The sequence below is a fragment of the Corythoichthys intestinalis genome, chromosome 16 (genome assembly GCF_030265065.1).
Source record: "Corythoichthys intestinalis isolate RoL2023-P3 chromosome 16, ASM3026506v1, whole genome shotgun sequence".
In the NCBI taxonomy this organism is placed as follows: Eukaryota; Metazoa; Chordata; class Actinopteri; order Syngnathiformes; family Syngnathidae; genus Corythoichthys; species Corythoichthys intestinalis.
Window position 1 is genome coordinate 17,356,358 of NC_080410.1, and position 20,583 is coordinate 17,376,940.

General features: G+C 37.7%; 1 protein-coding gene across 2 annotated transcripts in view; it reads left to right on the top strand.

The window, feature by feature from the left end:
• The window catches only part of cpt1a2b (carnitine palmitoyltransferase 1A2b), a 56,501-nt gene that overhangs the window by 21,676 nt on the left and 14,242 nt on the right, over positions 1-20,583 (top strand). For both annotated transcript variants that reach the window (XM_057861464.1, XM_057861465.1), the window contains exons 6-17: positions 72-209; positions 2,145-2,222; positions 2,518-2,625; positions 3,752-3,839; positions 4,011-4,206; positions 6,769-6,957; positions 7,027-7,132; positions 7,551-7,667; positions 14,725-14,889; positions 16,376-16,504; positions 18,711-18,866; positions 19,064-19,177. In XM_057861464.1, coding sequence (XP_057717447.1) covers positions 72-209; positions 2,145-2,222; positions 2,518-2,625; positions 3,752-3,839; positions 4,011-4,206; positions 6,769-6,957; positions 7,027-7,132; positions 7,551-7,667; positions 14,725-14,889; positions 16,376-16,504; positions 18,711-18,866; positions 19,064-19,177 — 1,584 coding nt within the window. The remainder of the gene's footprint in view (positions 1-71; positions 210-2,144; positions 2,223-2,517; positions 2,626-3,751; positions 3,840-4,010; positions 4,207-6,768; positions 6,958-7,026; positions 7,133-7,550; positions 7,668-14,724; positions 14,890-16,375; positions 16,505-18,710; positions 18,867-19,063; positions 19,178-20,583) is intronic.

Below are 20,583 nucleotides of genomic sequence, written 5' to 3' on the forward strand. Positions count from 1 at the left end.
TTTATTCATAGACCCCATATTGATTTAAATAAGTCAACATAATAAACTTTATCCCATTTTCCCTGTTTTAGTACTTGGAGTCAGCACGCCCTCTGTTGGCAGATTCTGAATTCCAACGGATGACAAAATTGGCCTCCGACTTTGAATGTAACCTGGGAAATCGACTCCAACGCTACTTGAAACTTAAAGCTCTCTGGGCTACTAACTATGTAAGTAAATAATCATTAATCATTCACAAAACAACATGTTAAAATGTCTTCCACCTGTTATTAAAGTGGCCTAACTCATTCACTGCCATTGAATGTGATACACATCCAAACAGTTTTACCTGGAAAGGCTGGCATTGAATGCTTCTCTTTTTGTGCCATTGACAGTTTTAGGCGCCCAATTCATTATGACTGGCAGGGACCACTTCCTAGTCAAAATGGATTGGACGTCTGTCGCCATCAATGGCCTCCAAATAACAGAGGTGTGTAGAGTAGTCAAATATTTTACTCAAGTAAGAGTAGCATTACTTCAAAACAATATTACTCAAGTAAGAGTAAAAGTAGTCATCATCCAAAAAAGCTACTCAAGTACAAGTAAAAAGTATTAGGTGAAAAGAATCGTCATGTAATAATCAACATTGTGAGTAACTGCTTACGATGTTTGATTTTTTTATGTTAAACAATTGTATCTTTTAACAACTGTATTTTTTTTTTCAGCACCAAGTTATCTATAAGAACTGTTATTTTTATACTGTACCTTAACATAACCTATTACATTACCACATTAAGTCAAAGCAATAATAAATAAAAAAAAAAACGAAAAAACATTGAATTCCGGCGAGAGAATAAAAATCCCCAGGAATGAAGTATCATTTGTCCAAAGAGCAAGTGTGCCCTTGAGTGGAGAAAACATATTTCCGATTATGAAATTAAAAGGATCATATCTCCGGTTTTCCGTGGTCAATCGGTGCCAAATAAAAACTGGGAGAGAGGCTAAAATCCGCGCTTTTGAGTCATGTTGACGGCAACGCTCTATGTTAATGTTAATCATAGAATGCAAAGCTTGAGTCTGATTGGTACAATAGTCATGTGATTAATTTTGCGACATGTCATTGGATGAACTGGTTGAGCCACTGTTGGCATCTCGGGGGAAAAAAAGTAATATCTAATAGGTACACTAAAGAGGAAAAATATAACGATTAGCGTAGCCCAAAGTAGCAGAGTAAAAGTAGCTTTTTTTTTTTCACAAATCAACTGAAGTAAAAGTAGAAAGCATAGGGGGAGTTTGACTTTTGGGTCAGGGGAGGCACAACACGTTGATGACCCCGAAACGCAGTGTCAACAGTGAAATTAACTTACAAGAATATTTATAATAATAATTTGAAAATGAGCGTTTTTTTTGTTTCCCATCATTCTTGAGGGAATTCTAAATAAGGCTGCTTAGGACAGCTATACTTTTTACCAAGATCGTCATCCATTGAATATGATACGCATACCGGTGTCGTGCCAATGTAGTTACCCCCGTTAAAAATTGTATCCCCTGGGCGGAGCCACTGTGCTGCACTGATTTGCTTGATTTCCATGTTTTGGTGATGTAATTATCTACGAGGTTTGGCCTGTCCATCATTAAAAAAAAAAAAAAGGAGAAAAAAATTTTTTTTTCCTGTCGTATAACGTAAAAAACGTACTGAACGTAAAATAAGGTAATGCTTTACTGTTTTACTCTTCGTTTACTTGTACAACTGTTACTGCAGTAATTTAAGTCCCGTTTGGAGTTTCTCCAGTTTAATAAATGTCGAGGTCCAAAATATATAACTGTGGTTCTTTTCTGGCTTAATTGGCATAACTCCACAAAGGAGTTTAAGGAAACAAACTATTGAATAACTGTTTGCTATACTTCCTTTTTTGGCAAAAAACACCGACAAAAAAACCCAAAATATTTCTTTTTTTGTCATCGGCAATGAAAAAATAAATTAATTCGTGACATTGATTTCTCGCCCAGACCTAAATCCAATGTATTAAATTGAGTAATTAGCATTTTCTTTGTGGTTTTTGTTTTGTTTTGTTTTGTTTCTTGCAGAGAAATGGTGTTTATGGTTGATTTAATTGACAGGAAACCTCAAAGATATATTTTTTAAATTGGCTGTGTTCTTCCAGGTGAGCGACTGGTGGGAGGAATATATTTATCTCCGGAGCCGAGGCCCCATAATGGTCAACAGTAATTATTATGGCATGGTAACCAGCTGCATTTTTTTTTTCCAGAAAATCTGTGAAATAGATGATTTTATTTATAATGTCAATAGAAATGGGATAACAAATCACAGAGATATGCTACAGTATATTTACCAAACTTAATATCAGCATTTTATTTCAGCATTCTTGTTTCTATATATAAAAAATTTCAATATCAGCATTCTATTTCAGAATTCTTGTTTCTTTCATTTTTCCTCTGGGTGTGTTAAAATCATTTTCAATTTCATTCTATGCGTTTCCTCTACTTTATTTATGTGTCTGTAATTGTCCTCGACAGGATTTCCTGTACGTGACCCCTACTACCGTCCAAGCTGCAAGGGCAGGCAACACAATAACTGCTATGCTCCTCTACCGCCGCAAAGTCAACCGAGAGGAGCTGAAACCAGTACGTAGAAGTTCTGTTTCTGAATAAAGGATATTATTCAATGTGGGTGAAGTGCTCATTAAACCTTTGCAATCTGGTTTTAGCTGTATTGGAACATTCAATATTAAGATAGATTACAAGACCAGAAGTGGTTAGACTAGCCAAAAATTTTACCAAAGTAAGAGTGGCGTTACTTCAAAATAATATTACTCAAGTAAAAGTAGTTATCCAGAAAATGTACTCAAGTACAAGTAAAAAAGTATCCAGTGAAAAAAATACTCAAATAATGAGTAACATTGTGAGTAACTGTGTTTTTTTTGTTTTGTTTTTTAAACAATGGTATTTTTTTTCTCTCAGCACTAGCTATATGAACTGTTGTTATAAGGATACTGTACCCATTATGTAACCACATCAAGTCAAAGACAACAAAACAAAACAAAACATTGAATTCTGACAAGAAAAAAAAGGCTGAAATGAAGCAATATTTGTCCAAACAGCATTAGTGCCCTCTAGTGGAGAAAATAGTTCCTTGTTTGAATAGTGAATACTGTAGTTTCTTCATAGGTACTATTATGAAATTCAAAGTATCATATCACCTGTTTTCCGTGGTCAATCAGTGCTAAATAAAAACTGGGAGAGAGGTTAAAATCCGCGCTTTTGAGTCATGTTAAGGGCAGCGCTCAATGTCAAATACTTCATCGTTTACGTTGCTTTAAAGATGACACGTAATTGAACAGGCTGGCGTGATCGTACAACGGCAAGCTTGCGTCTGATTGGTGTGATGGAGTCATGTGATTATTGTTGCAACGTCTTATTGGTGAAATTAGCGCTAGTCTTGCCATCACTGGCTAAAAAATAATAAATATAATATGTAGAATAAAGAGGGAAAAATGTAACGACTTGTATAGCCCAAAGTAGCGTAGTAAGAGTAGCGTTTTTTTTCCACAAATCTACTCAAGTTAAAGTAAATCGTATGCCCTAGTAAAACAACTGTAGTTAAAGTACATTTTTCTCATAAAGTTACTCAAGTAAATGTAACAGAGTACATGTAACGCATTACTACTCACCTCTGTACAACTCAAAATGTGAAAACACAAAGACAGTTAAACTGTTTTAAAAAATTTTTCCTTATCTCTTCATGAATTAGAGCCGTGTTCCAGGAACTGTCATACCTCTTTGTGCTGCCCAGACTGAGAGGATGTTCAACACAACACGCACTCCAGGAGTTGAGACTGGTAAAACACAGACATGCACACTACTTGTAGTTCTAGACTAGTCTAGTCTGTTTGCTTGTCTGCATACACCCTGATCACGCAGTTCTTCAGCTGAGCGTATTAGCATTAAACATATGCTTGAATCTTGACAATTTTGTTTGAACACTTGAACAATTCCGTTCCTCTCCACAGATGTTCTCCAGCACTGGTTGGACAGCGAGTTTGTTGCAGTGTACCACAAAGGCCGCTATTTCCGCTTGTGGGTGTACCGGGCTGGCCGCCTGCTCTCTCCTAGGGAGATTGAGTATCAAATTCAAAAGATCCTGGATGACCCTTCGCCCCCACAGCCAGGAGAAGACAAACTAGGAGCACTTACTGCTGGAGACAGGTAGAAACCACAGGCCACTGTGTACAATTAACAATTCACAGGTACCGAAAGCTGGATTTAGTAAACGACCCAGTTTCAACTCTGTTGCAATGTCTGTGTTTTTTTGGTTATCAGGCAGAACTCATGAGACAACATCTGTGCATGATGTCATACGTATCAAGTATAAAACGTGATGAAATGCATTTGGATTTTCTCCCCAAGAGAAAGTAAACACTTAGGCCCTTACTTTTCTTGTGGTTATTAGATTTTTTCCACATTCAGTTAAAGTGAGACATATGCCATATTACTCTACTTACATTAATCATCTACATAAAATAACTTGCACAAGCTAGTGTGCATTACTTGCATAGCACATTGATATATTTTCTTATGCAGCTATGATCTTGTTTGTATTCAATCGCCAATAAAAATGACAAAAAATTTTTTCCTCCTCAAATTTATATGTCACAGGATGTGACGTACCAAGTCACATTATAACTTTACATGCAACAGGCCTTGGGCATCTACATCATTATAGACTTTTTGAAAAACGGCCTTCAATGGAAATGCACTTAAGTCAAAGTTCTAATTTTCCAAAATACCTCATTTATTTGGGGGAAAACTAATGGAAATGTAGCTAATTCATATCTGCTTTGAAATTTAAAAAAAGTACAGTGGTACCTCGACATACGATCGCTTCGACACACGATCTTTTCGACATCCGGCGTAAAATTTGACTCGCCATTTGTTTCTACATCCAACGACATGCTCGAAATACGACGATTTTTGACAGCGCCGCAGTTTCTTTGTTTTGCCGGAAGACGGACACACGGCTGATTTTCTTGTGAAAGAAATCAACACTGGATCCAAAAAGGTTAGTGCAGTTAGAGAAAAAAAGAAAAGGTGACGCTTACCATGGAAATAAGATGTGAATGATAGCAAAATTTAATCATGGCGTGTACATCCATGAACTGGGTCGACAATAGGGCCGTAGAATGTCGATCTTGACCGGCGGTTCTCCTCCGTTCGCCCGTCATCATAAGTTAAGGTGACAATTCTTATTGTGGAAACATCGCCAAAGAAATCGCCAGCTTCATCAGGTATCTAATCATTTATTCCATCAACTTGCCTAGTGTCCGCTGCTGTTGATGCCAGGATCAAAACAAAGTGAAATAGAACCGTGCTCTCTTGCTCACCGTCACATCAACCCCGAGGTGCGTTCCGGTACAGAAAAAAAAAGTCCGCCACATTAGAACCCGATTTTTTACCTTATTACAAGTATTATTATTATTATTATTATTATTATTATTATTCCGATCTTCATTTATAATTTATTTGCTTTGCTATGTATAACTGCCATTTGTAATAGTATCAGAAGTATTTATTAAGGATTTAGTGGAGGTTTTTGGGCTGTGGAACAAATAAATGGAATTATAATTAGGGCTGTCAAACGATTAAAATTTTTAATCGAGTTAATTACAGCTTAAAAATTAATTAATCGTAATTAATCGCAATTAATCGCAATTCAAACCATCCATAAAATATGCCATATTTTTCTGTAAATTATATATATATTCTGTAAAATAAATTGTTGGAATGGAAAGATAAGACACAAGATGGATATATACATTCAACATACGGTACAAAAGGACTGTAGTGGGCATTTCACTCTACTGTCATTTAAATCTGTCTATGCTGTCCTCACTCCGAAGCGTCTACTTTTTCCAAAGCTAGACAGCTAGTGAACGACGCCTTAATAATTAGACTTCTTCCTTTTTCATCTGATTTATTAATAAAATGGCCTCAAACCATTGTCCTCTTTAGACCGTCGTAAAACTACAAAATAAAAGTACACAAGCATTGCATTAGCAACAACGCTTAGCACGCTATACAGGTTCACTAAACATAAACAAAAAGCGTCTCATACAAAAAATATAACTTTTCGCTCACTAATATAATCATAATATAATATAATAATAATATAATATGTACATTCTTTACAACAACCATACTTACGGACAAATCTTGTCCAAGGATCATATAAGCACAACATTATCAGCCCGAGACGTCGTGCAGCCATTATGAAGAAAGAAAAGAAGAAAATAACAAACCATGTCGCAAAGCGACCACAAGAGTTCGCTGTTGGACAGCGCAAAAAGCCTTGCTGTAAAACTTACCAAAAGGCAGAATACTTTCTGAGCGGGACATGTGCGTTAATTGCGTCAAATATTTTAACGTGATTAATGAAAAAAATTAATTACCGCACGTTAACGCGATAATTTTGACAGCCCTAATTTTAACGTGATTAATTAAAAAAATTAATTACCGCGCGTTAACGCGATAATTCTGACAGCCCTAATTATAATTTATTCTTATGGGAAAATCCTGCTCAACATACGACCATTTCGACTTACAAACAAGGTGCTGGAACGAATTAACTTCGTATGTAGAGGTACCACTGTATGTGGGACAATGTGTCCTGCACAGATGCACAAATGTAAACTTGCAGATCATTAGCGTTGCCTCACTCCATGTAGGGTACTGTGCCTTCTTCTCTGTTAACATATTTCAATCTATTCCCAGGATTCCTTGGTCTCAAATGAGAAAGCAGTATTTCAGCACCGGTGTGAACAAGCGATCGCTAGATGCCATCGAGAAGGCAGCCTTCTTTGTGACCTTAGATGGTGATGAGAAAGGCATGAGAGGAAACGACCCAGTAGGAAACTTGGACCGCTATGCCAAATCGCTGCTCCACGGCAAATGTTATGACCGGTAAGGAAAAAAGTGAAAACGTGGATGCCAACAATTAAGAATCATTTGCAACATATTATTTTCCCTCAGGTGGTATGATAAATCATTTTCAATTGTGATCTACAAGAATGGAAAGAATGGACTGAATGCTGAGCATTCTTGGGCTGATGCACCAACTGTGGCTCACCTTTGGGAGGTGTGTGAACTCTTAGGTCAAAAAGTGCCTGTTTCTGGGTTAGTGAACTCGTTCAATGCCATTGACGATGGTAGATATCCAATCACGTGGCACTTTTCATCCTTCTGCTGTGAAATTAAATTAACTTTTCTATGACTAGTAGACGCCCAATCCATTTGAACTGGCAGGGTCGCAGCAAATGCATGAATGTTGCCGTCCCTGCAACGAAAATGTTAAAGAAATATGGGAACTTGTATTTACTTTTAGTTAGTTGAGGGGGGGGGGTAATTACCCTGCCAACATAAGAGTACCTACTCGAATGAACTATCCTAATATGGATGACTTTTCAGTCAGACGTACACTACTCAGCTTTGCACTATAACCTTTATATGTATGTCGGTAAAACTAGTTTTAAACTTCTGAATACACTTCTTTCCAGTATACACTCGCCACTGATGCTTTCCATCTGGGATACACTGAGGATGGGCACTGTAAGGGTGACGTGGACCGTTCACTACCACCCCCTCAGAGGCTTATCTGGGACATTGCGCCAGAGGTATTCATGCTTTCATCTTAATGTATTTATTACTCATTGTATTTTGCAGGATTCTAATGCAATTCATAGCTTGTCAATACTATTACACCACTCATGTCTAGCCAGACACCCCCAAAAGGTGCATGCTTGTGATTTTATCATGCATAACTGTTTTCATTCTACTTGTCGAATGTGTTTGGACAAGCCTTCATTCCTATCGACAGCTTGATTTTGTTCAAAGTTGACACGGTTAGTAAAGAATGTCAAGTTCACTCTCCTGTGTCCATAGTGATAGTAGTATAACACTACAGCAATTTCAATAAGCAAGTGCTACTCAATTTCTTTCTGACATGACCACTAGAGGTGGGAATCTTTGGGCACCTAACGATTCGATTACAATTCAGAGGCTCCGATTCGATGATAAATCAATTATTGATGCACCACAACCCCAACCCCCGCTTTTAATTTTTTGTACACTAGTTCCAAAATTGTTCAAAAATCCTCTCAGGCTAAGCAAACTACTATTTCAGTATCAAGTTAACCGTTAAAAACAGTAAGTAAAATACTTAAGTCCCCATTCTGTATCGGCAGCTTTAAGCGACATTCAATTAATTTAATGTTGTGAATTAACCGTTAAAGTTGTTAAAATTGCTCCCGTTATTCCTTAGTTTCCCTTCTGTCTACTTTCGACGTGAAAGTTTTAAAACTGTTTCTTCATTAAAAGATAGATTCAAGTCAAGATTTTTCCGATTTTTATTATTTTTTTTAGATAAAAAGTAATTAGGTTCGCTACAACAGAGCCTTCTAGAGAAGTCTGCTGCTTTAAGATGGCGCCTTTTTACTAGTGTGGGAAAGTCTGTCATTTCATATCTAGTTCTTGGTATATGATCTAACACGGCCGTTGTCTGTCATTTCACATGTAGTTCTAGATATATGTGATATCTACCATAGCCGTATGTTGCCGTTTGTTTGTAGCAACTAGCAACTGGGCGCTGTTTGTAGCGGCTGACGGCCGCAATCAGGTATTAGTGTTTTTTTTTTTTTATCTAGCGGCATGAGTTGAACATGATATTTGCTCTCTGTCCGTTCCTCATTGCGTCCTGAAGACCGCGCTGACTGTGTTTTATTTCCGCTTTACCTGGTATAATTCAATAATCGGAATTTGGATGTTTGTGAATCGTTCTCGGATCTTCCACGGCCGAATCGCGAATAATCTAAGAGTCGGAAATTTCGCACGCCTCTAATGACCACCCAGGAAGACGAAAACATATAATATCCTAACCCCCTTGCATGACTATAAATAGTATACTCTGTCTATTAAATTGTCATCCATACACTGATACATAACATTTTATCCTTATTACCACTAAAGAAAATCATAACAAACAAGCACGGGTATGCTCCAGCAAACTACAGGCTAGTGTGGCTAACGTTTATCCCACAGCCAACACAGACACCAATTAATCTCAATTAGTTACAGTAGTTTCTTCACTATAAGGCACAACAGAGTATAAGGCGCACCTTCAATGAATGGTCTATTTTAAAACTGTTTTGATATATAGGGCGCACCGCATCATAATGCTAAGGGGTGCTAAGGGGAAACTTATGCCACGATTAACCAATACTGATCCATATATAAGGCGCATCGAATTAGAAGGCGCACTGTCAGCCATTTTTTGAAAATTGAAGACTTTTAGGTGCACCTTACAATGTGGAACATACGGTAATAGAATAGAATAGAATAGAATAGAATAGAATAGAAAGGCTTTATTGTCATTCTAGAGAATACAATGAGATTTAAAGCTTTGCTATATCGTGCACCACATAAATCAGAAGCAAAAATGTATTAAGGCTTCTATAAAAACATAGGTTACAGTGGACACAGATTGGGAATAAAGTGAATAAGTGACTAGCAGCAAGGGGTGATGTACAGTAGTGTAATATAACAGTGCGTCTATAACCATTTACAGTACTCTGACTTGGAGGCAGATGGCTGACTTGAGTTGATAGTGCAAATGACAGGTTGTGAATAGATATCGATGAAACAGTGCAAAAATGCTATAATGTAACTGTAAATATTAGGGATGGGAATTTCGACTAATTTTCCTGCTGACTAGTCTCAGATATTATTTGCAACTAGTCGACTAGACTACACTTCTGGCCGGGGGCGCAGTATAATTTTGAAAACTGATATTGATTCTAAGGGCCCATGGCCTGATGGGGCCCACAAAGAAAATTAGAACATTAGGTAATTGTTTGCAAATTTGAATATTAATCATTATATTTTTAATAGGAATAAAACAAAGGGTTTCTTTTTCTTGTTTTGTTTTTGGCAAAAAGCATAAACAAAAGCATAAAAAGCAAAGCAGAGAGCATATGTATTGCTAGCCCCCCCCCAAAACCCTGTATTTTCATTAAATGGTTTGGTCCGCCCTTCCTTCGATCAGTCCGGGAGCAGCGGTGCGCATTTAGACCAGTCAATGACTCGGAGTGCACGGTACTGCAGAAATGTTTTCTAAACAAAAATCAGGTTATCAAAAGAGGAAAAAAAGAAAGCAAAACTGGAGAGGGGTAGAAAAGGCCAGCAGGATGTGACAAAGTACTTCACAAAGGAAGGTTGTTGTCTTGTGTCAGTGTAGTGCTGAAAATTAACCTGTTATCTTAGCCCACTCCAGCCCCATCTGGAACCTCGCGATGTCTATTACAAAGCTCCGAAGCGAGGTCCCAGCTCACTCTGTAAGAAATACGGGATTTTCCCGGCCTCAATGAGCGACATTCATCTAGACAAAAACATGAATTCCTAATAATGGCGGCATTTTTTGGTATCCTACAGATGTTGGAAAATGGTGTGGAAATTTTCTTTTTTTGAATCGGCTTGATACCAGTTTGTCAAGAATTTATTGAATTTAATTTGTCATCAATTCAATTTAGTTTGTTAACAAGGGACCTCGTTTTGGAGCTGTAGCCTATAGTGGAGATCGCGAGTTTCCAGATGTGGCTAAGCGTACTCCATAATGTAATACTGTAATTGTTTGCTAGCTAGTGTTTGCTCCACTTTTAGCTTACATTTAATCATTACAGCAGGCAAACCCTTAGCAAGCTCTTCATACTAAAACAGTTGTATACTGTAGTATAGTTAAAACAAAACATTTATTCTAAGTCATTTATTATGGTATTTGCTTTGAGAATATTTCTAATAAAAATGTATTTCGATTGTAAAAGATGGCCTTCAGTACATTTCTCATCGATGATATATCTATTCATTATTGCTCTATACGCTGTATGTTTACATAAATATATTTTCATCATAATGCAGAAATAATAATGCACAAATTAGTGTGTAAAGATTCGCCAGAATGCAGGAAATTACGTAGTTCATACTCTAAATGTATGTGTGTCCCCCGGCACTGGTGGTGGGGCCCAAAGTAATATCTTTTCATGGGGCCCAAAATCCCTGGCAGCGCCCCTGCAATTCTGTCAGATAATGCTCAATTTCTCCCAGAAAATGATTGCATTTACAAATGCTTTGGTCGTAATATCTTCATTTATTTTGCTTGCAATGAAAAAACACGATAGAGAAGGGGGGAAAAAATTAAATCATTATCATTTTACACAAAACTCCAAAAATGGGCATGACAAAAGTATTTGCACCCTTTGAAAAACCATGTGATGCTTCTCTAATTTGTGTAATTAATAGCACCTGTCACTTACATGTGGCACATAACAGGTGGTGGCAATAACTAAATCACACTTGCAGCCAGTTAAAATGGATTAAAGTTGACTCAACCTCTGTCCCGTGTCCTTGTGTGTACCACATTGAGCATGGAGAAAAGAAAGAAGACCAAAAAACTGTCTGAGGACTTGAGAAGCAAAATTCTGAGGAAGCATGGGCAATGTAAAGGCTACAAGTCCATCTCCAAAGACCTGAATGTTCCTGTGTCTACCGTGCGCAGGGTCATCAATAAGTGTAAAGCCCATGGCACTGTGGCTAACCTCCCTAGATGTGGACGGAAAAGAAAAATTGACGAGAGATTTCAACGAAAGATTATGCAGATGGTGGATAAACTAACATCCACCCAAGTTCAAGCTGTCCTGCAGTCCGAAGGTACAAAAGTGTCAACCCGTACTATCCTTCGGCAACTGAATGAAAAGGGACTCTATGGTAGGATACCCAGGAAGACCCTACTTTTGACCTAGGGACATATAAAAGCCATGCTGCAGTTCGCCAAAACTTACCTGAGAAAGCCTAAAACGTTTTGGAAGAATGTTCTCTGGTCAGATGAGACAAAACAAAAAAAACAAGGCCTTCAAAGAAAAGAACACGGTCCCCACAGTCAAACATGGCGGAGGTTCACTGATGTTTTGGGGTTGCTTTGCTACCTCTGGCACGGGACTGCTTGACCGTGTGCATGGCATTATGAAGTCTGAAGACTACCAATAGATTTTGCAGCACAATGTAGGTCCCAGTGTGAGAAAGCTGGGTCTCCCTCGGAGGTCATGAGTCTTCCAGCAGGACAATGACCCAAAACACACTCCAAGAAGCACTAGAAAATGGTTTGAGAGAAAGCAATGGAGACTTCTAAAGTGGCCAGCAATGAGTCCAGACCTGAATCCCATAGAACACCTATGGAGAGATCTAAAAAAGGCAGTTTGGCGAAGGTACCTTTCAAATCTCAGAAACCTGGAGCAGTTGGCCAAAGAAGAATAATCTAAAATTCCAGCAGAGCATTGTAAAAAAAACTCATTGATGGATACAGGAAGTGATTGTTGTTTTTGGAGTTTTGTGTGAAATGATAATGATAGCGATTGTTGTTTTTGGAGTTTTGTGTGAAATGATAATGATTTTTTTCCCCATTCTTTTGTGTTTTTTTCATTGCAAGCAAAATGAAGATTAATGAAGATATTAATACCAAAGCATTTGTAATTGCAATCATTTTCTGGGAGGAATTGAGCATTATCTGACAGAATTGCAGGGGTGCCGATACTTTTGGCCAGCACTGTATAGGCAAGAAAATTCGCAATTCAATACTCATATTAAATAAAAAAGTTTAAAATGCAAACATTTTGGGTATTTACGGGCTATTTGAGCTAAAATAGCTTGTATATTTCTCTCTCTGGCTGCTCAACTCAGACTTATATCTCGCTAAATTCCTGTGTAATGTGATGTGGGATTGTCATGGCTTTCAGACATGGGGAGATGTACCGGGAATTAACCAGGTTGGACACTTTCAGACTTGTCCCCTGTTGGTGACTCAGCACCCTATGCGATTTTATAACCAGGATATTACGTAATTTTTGGTCGGCATCGGCAACAATATAAACCACACATTTCCAAAGATGGACAATGGACTGTCGCTTCCTCGGTTCTAAGATGAAGTAGCAGATTAATTTATTAGATTTCCAGTTCAATTTTGCTATCTTTTCAATATGCCATGTTGATAATTGCAATGTTTGTTTACCGCTTTACATCTTACTGCGAAGAAAGAGGAAATGACGATCGGCCTGCAATGACGTTTACGTCATCTGTGACCGGGGAATCAACCGAGTAGGCGGTTAAACAATTAAACGACTAGTCACGCACATCCTTAGTTAACAATGCAAATAATGCAGTACCCAGATTCAGCCCTGATACAAAAACAAAAAAAAAAAAGAATAATAAACAGCTATTTGAGTAGCGCCTTGACAGGCCTTCAGCCTCTAAGGAAGAAACATAGTTCATCTTATATCAAAGGATAGCTTTTTTAACACAACGCTAATCAGCAACAGAAAAGATTTAAAGTCCATCAATTTGCCTAAAATTAAAAAAACATATATCCTTGTTTAAACTATAAGCCGAGTACTACAAATGCTTTGTCATATTTATTCTTCTTAGCGTTTGGGTAACTTCTTGTCTCATCATCTCCATATCTTGTTACCTTTCTTTTCATCCTAGTGCAAATATTTGTTTACTCTCTTCATATCATTTGCTTGGTGCAAAAAAGCCTGACACCATAGCGAAAAGAGAACACCAATGTTACCTACTGTAGTGGATGTGCTGTCAAAATAATTAGGCTAACAACAACAACAAAAAAAAGCATGCACCAACATGCCCATCCCTCCACCACCCCAGGCATCGTTGGAAGCACTGCACTACTAAGCCTATTAAATATGTCTATAAAATTTCATGCAATACAGTCAGGCATCTGAGCTAGTATAAAAGAAATAACTAGGTAACTCATTGACATGTATAAATACAGTATGTTTCACTGCGCCTGGGATTAATTATGAAGCAGTCAAACTGAAAGTGAACATTCCTGCAGTGAGCTCACTCGACGAGATTTAAAGTGGAATGCCTAGACATCCTTCTTAGGTTTTTGTGATTTGGGGAAAAAAAAAAGAGAGATCATTTCTACCAGTTTTGTGACCTAGGATATGTACAATTCAATTGCCAGGAAAAAAATCTGAAATATGGTGTTCGGGCATTCCTTACTACGCGGCGAAATGTCCTACACAATGCTCAGCGCGCTTGCGCAAGCATCCGCACGCATGCACACATCGGTTAGAAGCGGCGATAACTCACTATTTTTGTTTTTATTTAGTTTTTTAGAACCTTTTCACTGCCTCAAAGATACTTTTTGCATGTATTACCCTCTAATACTTTTAACCATTGTGTTTTTTGTGTTAGCTTTGAAGCAGTTGACCATATTAGTCACGGAGCGAATTTAAACCAGCCTTATTTGATATAACTACATTTAAGTATTTTCTTCAGGCATTTTTTTTACTACATTATGCCTGTATGCATCTAAACAAAACAAGTTTAGAGCGCACGGTAGTACTTATGGTGTCAAATTCGACTAATGTAAGACATTTCGCCGATGTACAGAAGGAGATTTTGGCAGAACAATGGTTGCAAAGTTGTGTGTAACATTTTATCCCTGTTAATAGTGGCTTTGTTCAGAAACTTATAAAAACTTTACATTCTCTAAATACATATGTGATGAGCAAGAACAAATCTCAGACAAGAATGTGTTGTAGTAATTTGTGCTAATGCCAATGAAAGGCCAAATATGCTTTGATCTGTTTTCTGTCTGATTTGAAGGTTCAAGATCAAGTGTTCAGATCGCTTGCTGTTGCCCAGGCTTTGGCAGACGATGTTGACTGCCATGTGTTCCCCTTCAGAGACTTTGGAAAAGGACAAATTAAGAAGCTTCGGGTTAGCCCTGATGCCTTCATTCAGATTGCATTACAATTGGCATACTACAGGGTAAGACACGCTCATAGAGGATTTACCATATTGGTCCGAATATAAGACGGCCCTGATTATAAGACGACCCCCTCTTTTTCGAGACTCAAGTTTGGAAAAAAAAAAGACTTTTTGAGCACCAAATTAATTTTTATACAGAAAATAATTACAGTAAATCTGAAACAAATGATTATATCAATATATTTGAGAGAAAAAACATTACTTTGCCTCATTCAAATCTTAATATCTGAACATTTAAATATGTAAAGTGCAATCACATTCGTAAATGAATGGCTTCTGGTTTTTGAAACGTAAATAAACCAATCTATTGTGATAAAAAACAAAATTGCAATAACTGCATTAACCATCAAAGTGAGGTCTAACTGTAACTGTAGTCTTGAAACAAATCTGAATAAGGAAAAAACATTATAATAAAATAATGCAAACTGGTTAAACTTGAGAATAGCTGAGATCTGTCATGACAGAACATTACTCCCCAAGTTCAGCATTCGCTTGAATGATATCTGGCGCCATCTAGCGTCGTGAATGGGTATAATGTCTAGACCCCGAATATAAGATGACTCCCACTTTTTCAGTCTTATTTCAATGCAAAAAACACCGTCTTATATTCAGGCCAATACGGTAAATGAATTAAACAACTAAAACTGTAAATAAAGTGTCTTAGTGTAATTTTACCCAGAATAGCTGTTTATCCCTTCATTAGGGCAAGTAACTATTTTTGGCAATGTAACACTTCATCTTTTAGATTTTAGATTTAGATAATTGTTTTTCTACTCTTTGTATTCATTACCTACTAAAATAAAAAAACAGTTAAAAGCTAATTAATCAATATTAATTAATGACAAAGCCTTTAATTAATTAGATTTAAAAAAATAAAAAAATAAAAATTGAGGCCCATAGCTGATTTTTAATGTAATTTTTAAAAATGCACGAATAAAGAGATTTATAAATTAATACAATGGCAATAAAACCAAAATTAATCCAATTAAAATTAATAAAATAATAAACTGTGGCCCCAAATAACACTAAAGTTGATATGTTTTTTTGTTGTTGTTGTTGTTTTTTTTTATTTTATAGTATTAACTGGAGAGGACTGGCTGTGAATGCTCATTTTGAAGTCCGATTGACAGCGAATGAACGAATGAACATTTGTTCAATGGCAGACAATAAGTTCAATGAGTACCCTAGAAAGGGTAAAGAGAAAGGACACTCACACTTTCAAAAAAAAGTTTTTTTTTCTGTTGTCATCAAGTTTGTACATGCATTTCACATGTGCTAAGTGAAAAGCTATTTTGTTGTAGTTCTGCTTAATGAAGAGCAGATGTTAGAATTGTCACATTTCGCAATTTCAGTCCATTTGCATTAAGGCCAAATGGTGTTTTGCCCCGAGAGAACTAGATGTTCCCCTCAGATTATTCTTGGCTGTGTACATTTCCTGGGAAGGAAGTTTAAAAAGTTTTTTTTTTCATATCTTTGTTTTTATCAGGATCGTGGAGGTTTCTGCCTGACTTATGAGGCATCAATGACCCGTCTCTTCAGGGAAGGAAGGACAGAGACTGTGCGGTCCTGCTCCAACGAAAGCTGTGACTTTGTCAAAGCTTTGGAGAGTGGAGAGGTAGATCTTCAATCTTTATTTCTTCAGTCTTTCACCCTTTAAATGATAAGTGACTATTTAGGTTTGGTCGATTAAAAACCTAACTTTAGTATTAATGAATAGTTAATAGTGACTATTTAGGTTTGGTCGATTAAAAACCTAACTTTAGTATTAATGAATAGTTAATACCATTCCTTGAGAAATGAACTCTTTGCACGAAACTCTGTGATGTCACTTCCCCTAAATGTTTAGCCAGTCTTTTCCGGTTTCCTAGCCCAGCCAATGCTGCTATTCAAATTCCTCAAGTTTCCGGTTGACTTGGTGCCTTTATCAAGATCGCTTTTTTTGTTCCACGGGCAAAATAGGCCAAAGCCGAATTATTGATTTGGTCCAGTGTACATCATCAACTGATTTCAGCATGATTTTAAGCATCCATGGATTTCCCACTCAGTGGTGATTGACTCTAAGACTAGGGTGTCAAATATACGGGATCCGTTACGGCTAGTGGGGTTGTTCTGCTTGGCAGCAGTATTGTTTTCGTCAGCGATGACAATGGTAAATGGTAAATGGACTGTACTTATATAGCGCATTTATCTGCATGGTGACCATGCCCAAAGCGCTTTATATTAGCTCACATTTACCCATTCACGCACACATCCACATACCAATGGGGCTGCTGCCATGCAAGGCGCTGTCAACCCATTGGAGGCAAATCAGGGTTCAGTGCCTTGCCCAAGGGCACTTCGACAGTGGGTAGTAGTAGCCGGGAATCGAACCACTGACCCTTCGGTCCAAGGGCAACTCTAGCTACTAACTGCGCCACGGCCGCCCATTACAATAACGAAAATATTTCGTTTACGAAAATTTTTTTCACGATAATGAAGAACAAAACGAGACGAATGCCAGTTTTGGTTAGACGAGATGAGAACGATGAAAATAGGCTATAGTTTCCGTCACAAATTTACAATGTGTGACATTTTCTTATCGTATGTGTAGTTAATACGCATCGTTGTAGTGTTTGGTTAGTCGTGTTCCACAGGTTACATGCTGCTTTTTTTAATACTGTTCTCAGCATCTGGTGCGTTTATTCATTCATTCATTTTCCATGCCACTTTTGCAAATTAATTGAAAATAATGTACTGTTTTCCTGCTTCAGTGTGTATTATCATCACGAAGATGGTGGTGTCCTTGTAGACACTTTAATTATGTGCTCTTCTGTCAATGTTCATTCGAAAATATTAGAAAACGTATTTATTTATTTAGTTATGGACTAAAACCTTTGAAGTTTACAGACGAAAACATATTGAGTAATTGTCGACTAAAACTAGACGAAAATTAAAAGGGCTGCCAAAAACAACACTGCCTGGCAAGCACGTTATAGCTCATTCATACTGTACATAAAATTTTGACATTGGCGCCATAAAACCAGAGATTTGTGTTTTGTGTGATCGAGTGTGTGCAAAACGGCACTTGGCTCATATTTGAGTCCGCAGTCACATTTGTTCATTTGCCCCCTCCCGTTCAAAATGGATTGGAGATCTAGCGCCGTCAATGGCAGCCAATGACTTACCAAGGAAGTGACCCCAAAATGCCCCAAATTTGACAGGAAGGGACCAATGAACCGGAAGAGGCAAAGTAAAACAAAGCAAATGATTCAAAATGTACAGGAATGCCTCAAAATGAGCAGGAAGTGACCTGTAAGTACACTAAAGTCACAGGGAAGTGACCCGAAATTAACGCTTTGGTTTCAATTGACAACAATAGACATCCAATTCAATTAAACTGCAATGACTAGCTGTGAATGCTCATATCTCCCATATTCCAGAACTGAAAATTAACGTTATATTTGTAAGTCACAGATTTGCCAGATGAATCCAATGAAGATGCCTGGTAAAGAAACATAATAAAATACAGGAAATAAAAACAATGTGAAACCTTTTTTTCCCCCCCGTTCTTCTTTTGGGACCCGGTTCATGTTGGCTCACATCCTATTAATTTTGGGATATTTCCATGTCACATCCTGTTGGTATTGAACTGAAGAACACCCAGAAATTTCATAGCATTTAATTTAGTGCCCAATAAAGTGTTAAGTGAAACATTTTCTCTAATAATTTGAGTAATCAATCCAACCTCATTTCATTATCTTCATTAAAATGCAGTCCAATATCCCCTAGTTTGAGCATATTATAATTGTGTCATTAGAGTAAAGTGTTTTTTGTGTGGACAGACAGCAGAACAATGTCGACGCCTCTTTAGATTGGCTTCAGAGAGACACCAGAATCTTTATCGACTGGCGATGACTGGAGCAGGGATTGACAGACACCTCTTCTGCTTGTACGTCGTCTCGAAATATTTGGGAGTTGAATCACCTTTCCTCAAAGAGGTCAGTTCTAGTAGACTTGGAGATGAAGTATTAAGAGGGTCAGTATGGACACACAAACCCCCCGCCCCATTTGTATGAATTTGCAAAATTGCAGAAGTTTTGGAAGGAAGCTATTCTACATTGTTTGCTAAAAATCCCAGCGATTTGCTGTTTTTTGTCCTCAGCAAAGCAATAAAATGCTATGTTGGTCACTCTAGGTTCTGTCCGAGCCTTGGCGCCTCTCCACCAGTCAGACACCAGTTCAGCAAATGGAGCTTTTTGACTTGAAGAACCATCCGGAATTTGTATCTCTCGGCGGAGGATTCGGACCTGTGAGAACCACATATTTATCCATCCTATTTGTAACTCTGTGTACCATAGATATCAGATGTATATAGAACTAGATGCAAAAAGTCAGACTCGGCAGCGTTAGTAACTGACAGCCATCTTAAAGTGCGTACGACAGGAGAAAAAAAGTCTTAAACAGGATTATTATGGGAATTCCAATCATATTTTGAGACGATTCGACTATATTCAACAATTTAGCAAAACGCTTATTTTTTTTGTAGCAACAGGTAGTTTATTTGTGTTTGACTCTCTCAAGGGTGTCTTAAAGTGCGTACGACAGGAGAAAAAAAGTCTTAAATAGGATTACATATATTATATATATATATATATATATATATATATATTACATATTTTGAGACAATTCGACTATATACAACAATTTAGCAAAGAGCAGATGACGAGAAATTAGTCTTTTAATCTGCCGGTTAGCCATGCCTACCATTATAGGACTCTAGCGTCCCCAACAGGTGGATGACGTCTGTGGAGTCATGATTTCATCTGATTTAGTATGCAGCCCATTGAGGGGGAATTATTCACAATGAGGAAAACGTGACGAAGAGAGCCGCAAAATGTCATTGTTTCAGTCTCTCACTCCAATATTTTTACAGGATATTATTTTTATCCAAGTATTTTTCCCCAATAGCTAAATAAATGGCATGGTGATGACAAGTAACAGTCTTGTGCTAAATGGAATATGAAATAATAAAAATGCATTTATTCAAGACGCCATGGAAAAATTACTCCATAATGGTCAAAACTGTTGACTTCACCTTTATTGTCACACCTTCCGAACGATATTTTATGCCACCTAAATGGGGCATATGTCATTTCCCTTCCCCGGCTTCGGAGAATGTAAACAAACCAAGAGGCGTGACAGCTAGCCGACATGTTAACCCGAGCCGAGTGATGTTTCAAAGTTTTCGAAGCGGAAAATCCCACATAACTAGCCCGGATAATTTCACATGACGACTGGGTTGTCGATTGTCTTCGCCGATCGGCAAACCGCCCGGCGGAGAGCATTTTACAGCTCGTTCCCCTGCTACTGCGGACAGGAGAGCTCGCCGGGGAAGCAGCTGGACAATGACCGACATCGGAGGAGCATGTACAGTAGCTGCCAAATGGTCAACACGAATATGGCAAAATAATGCTTTACTACACGGCGAAGTCGTAAACAGCGTGACACTCAGTAGAGGAGGGCGGCTGCAGTTGTTGTGCAGCTAACATGTGCAGCTAATGTGTATGAGGAGAGCTTTTTACGGTACATGCCCATCCATGATCAAACGTAAGTAGTCCTTTATTGAAAGAAAGTTTGTAGTGTTTACTTTGTAATCGCTGTATTCGCGGCTATTTTTAACTTGAAGTTGTAATTTCTGATCGGTCGGAAAATTTG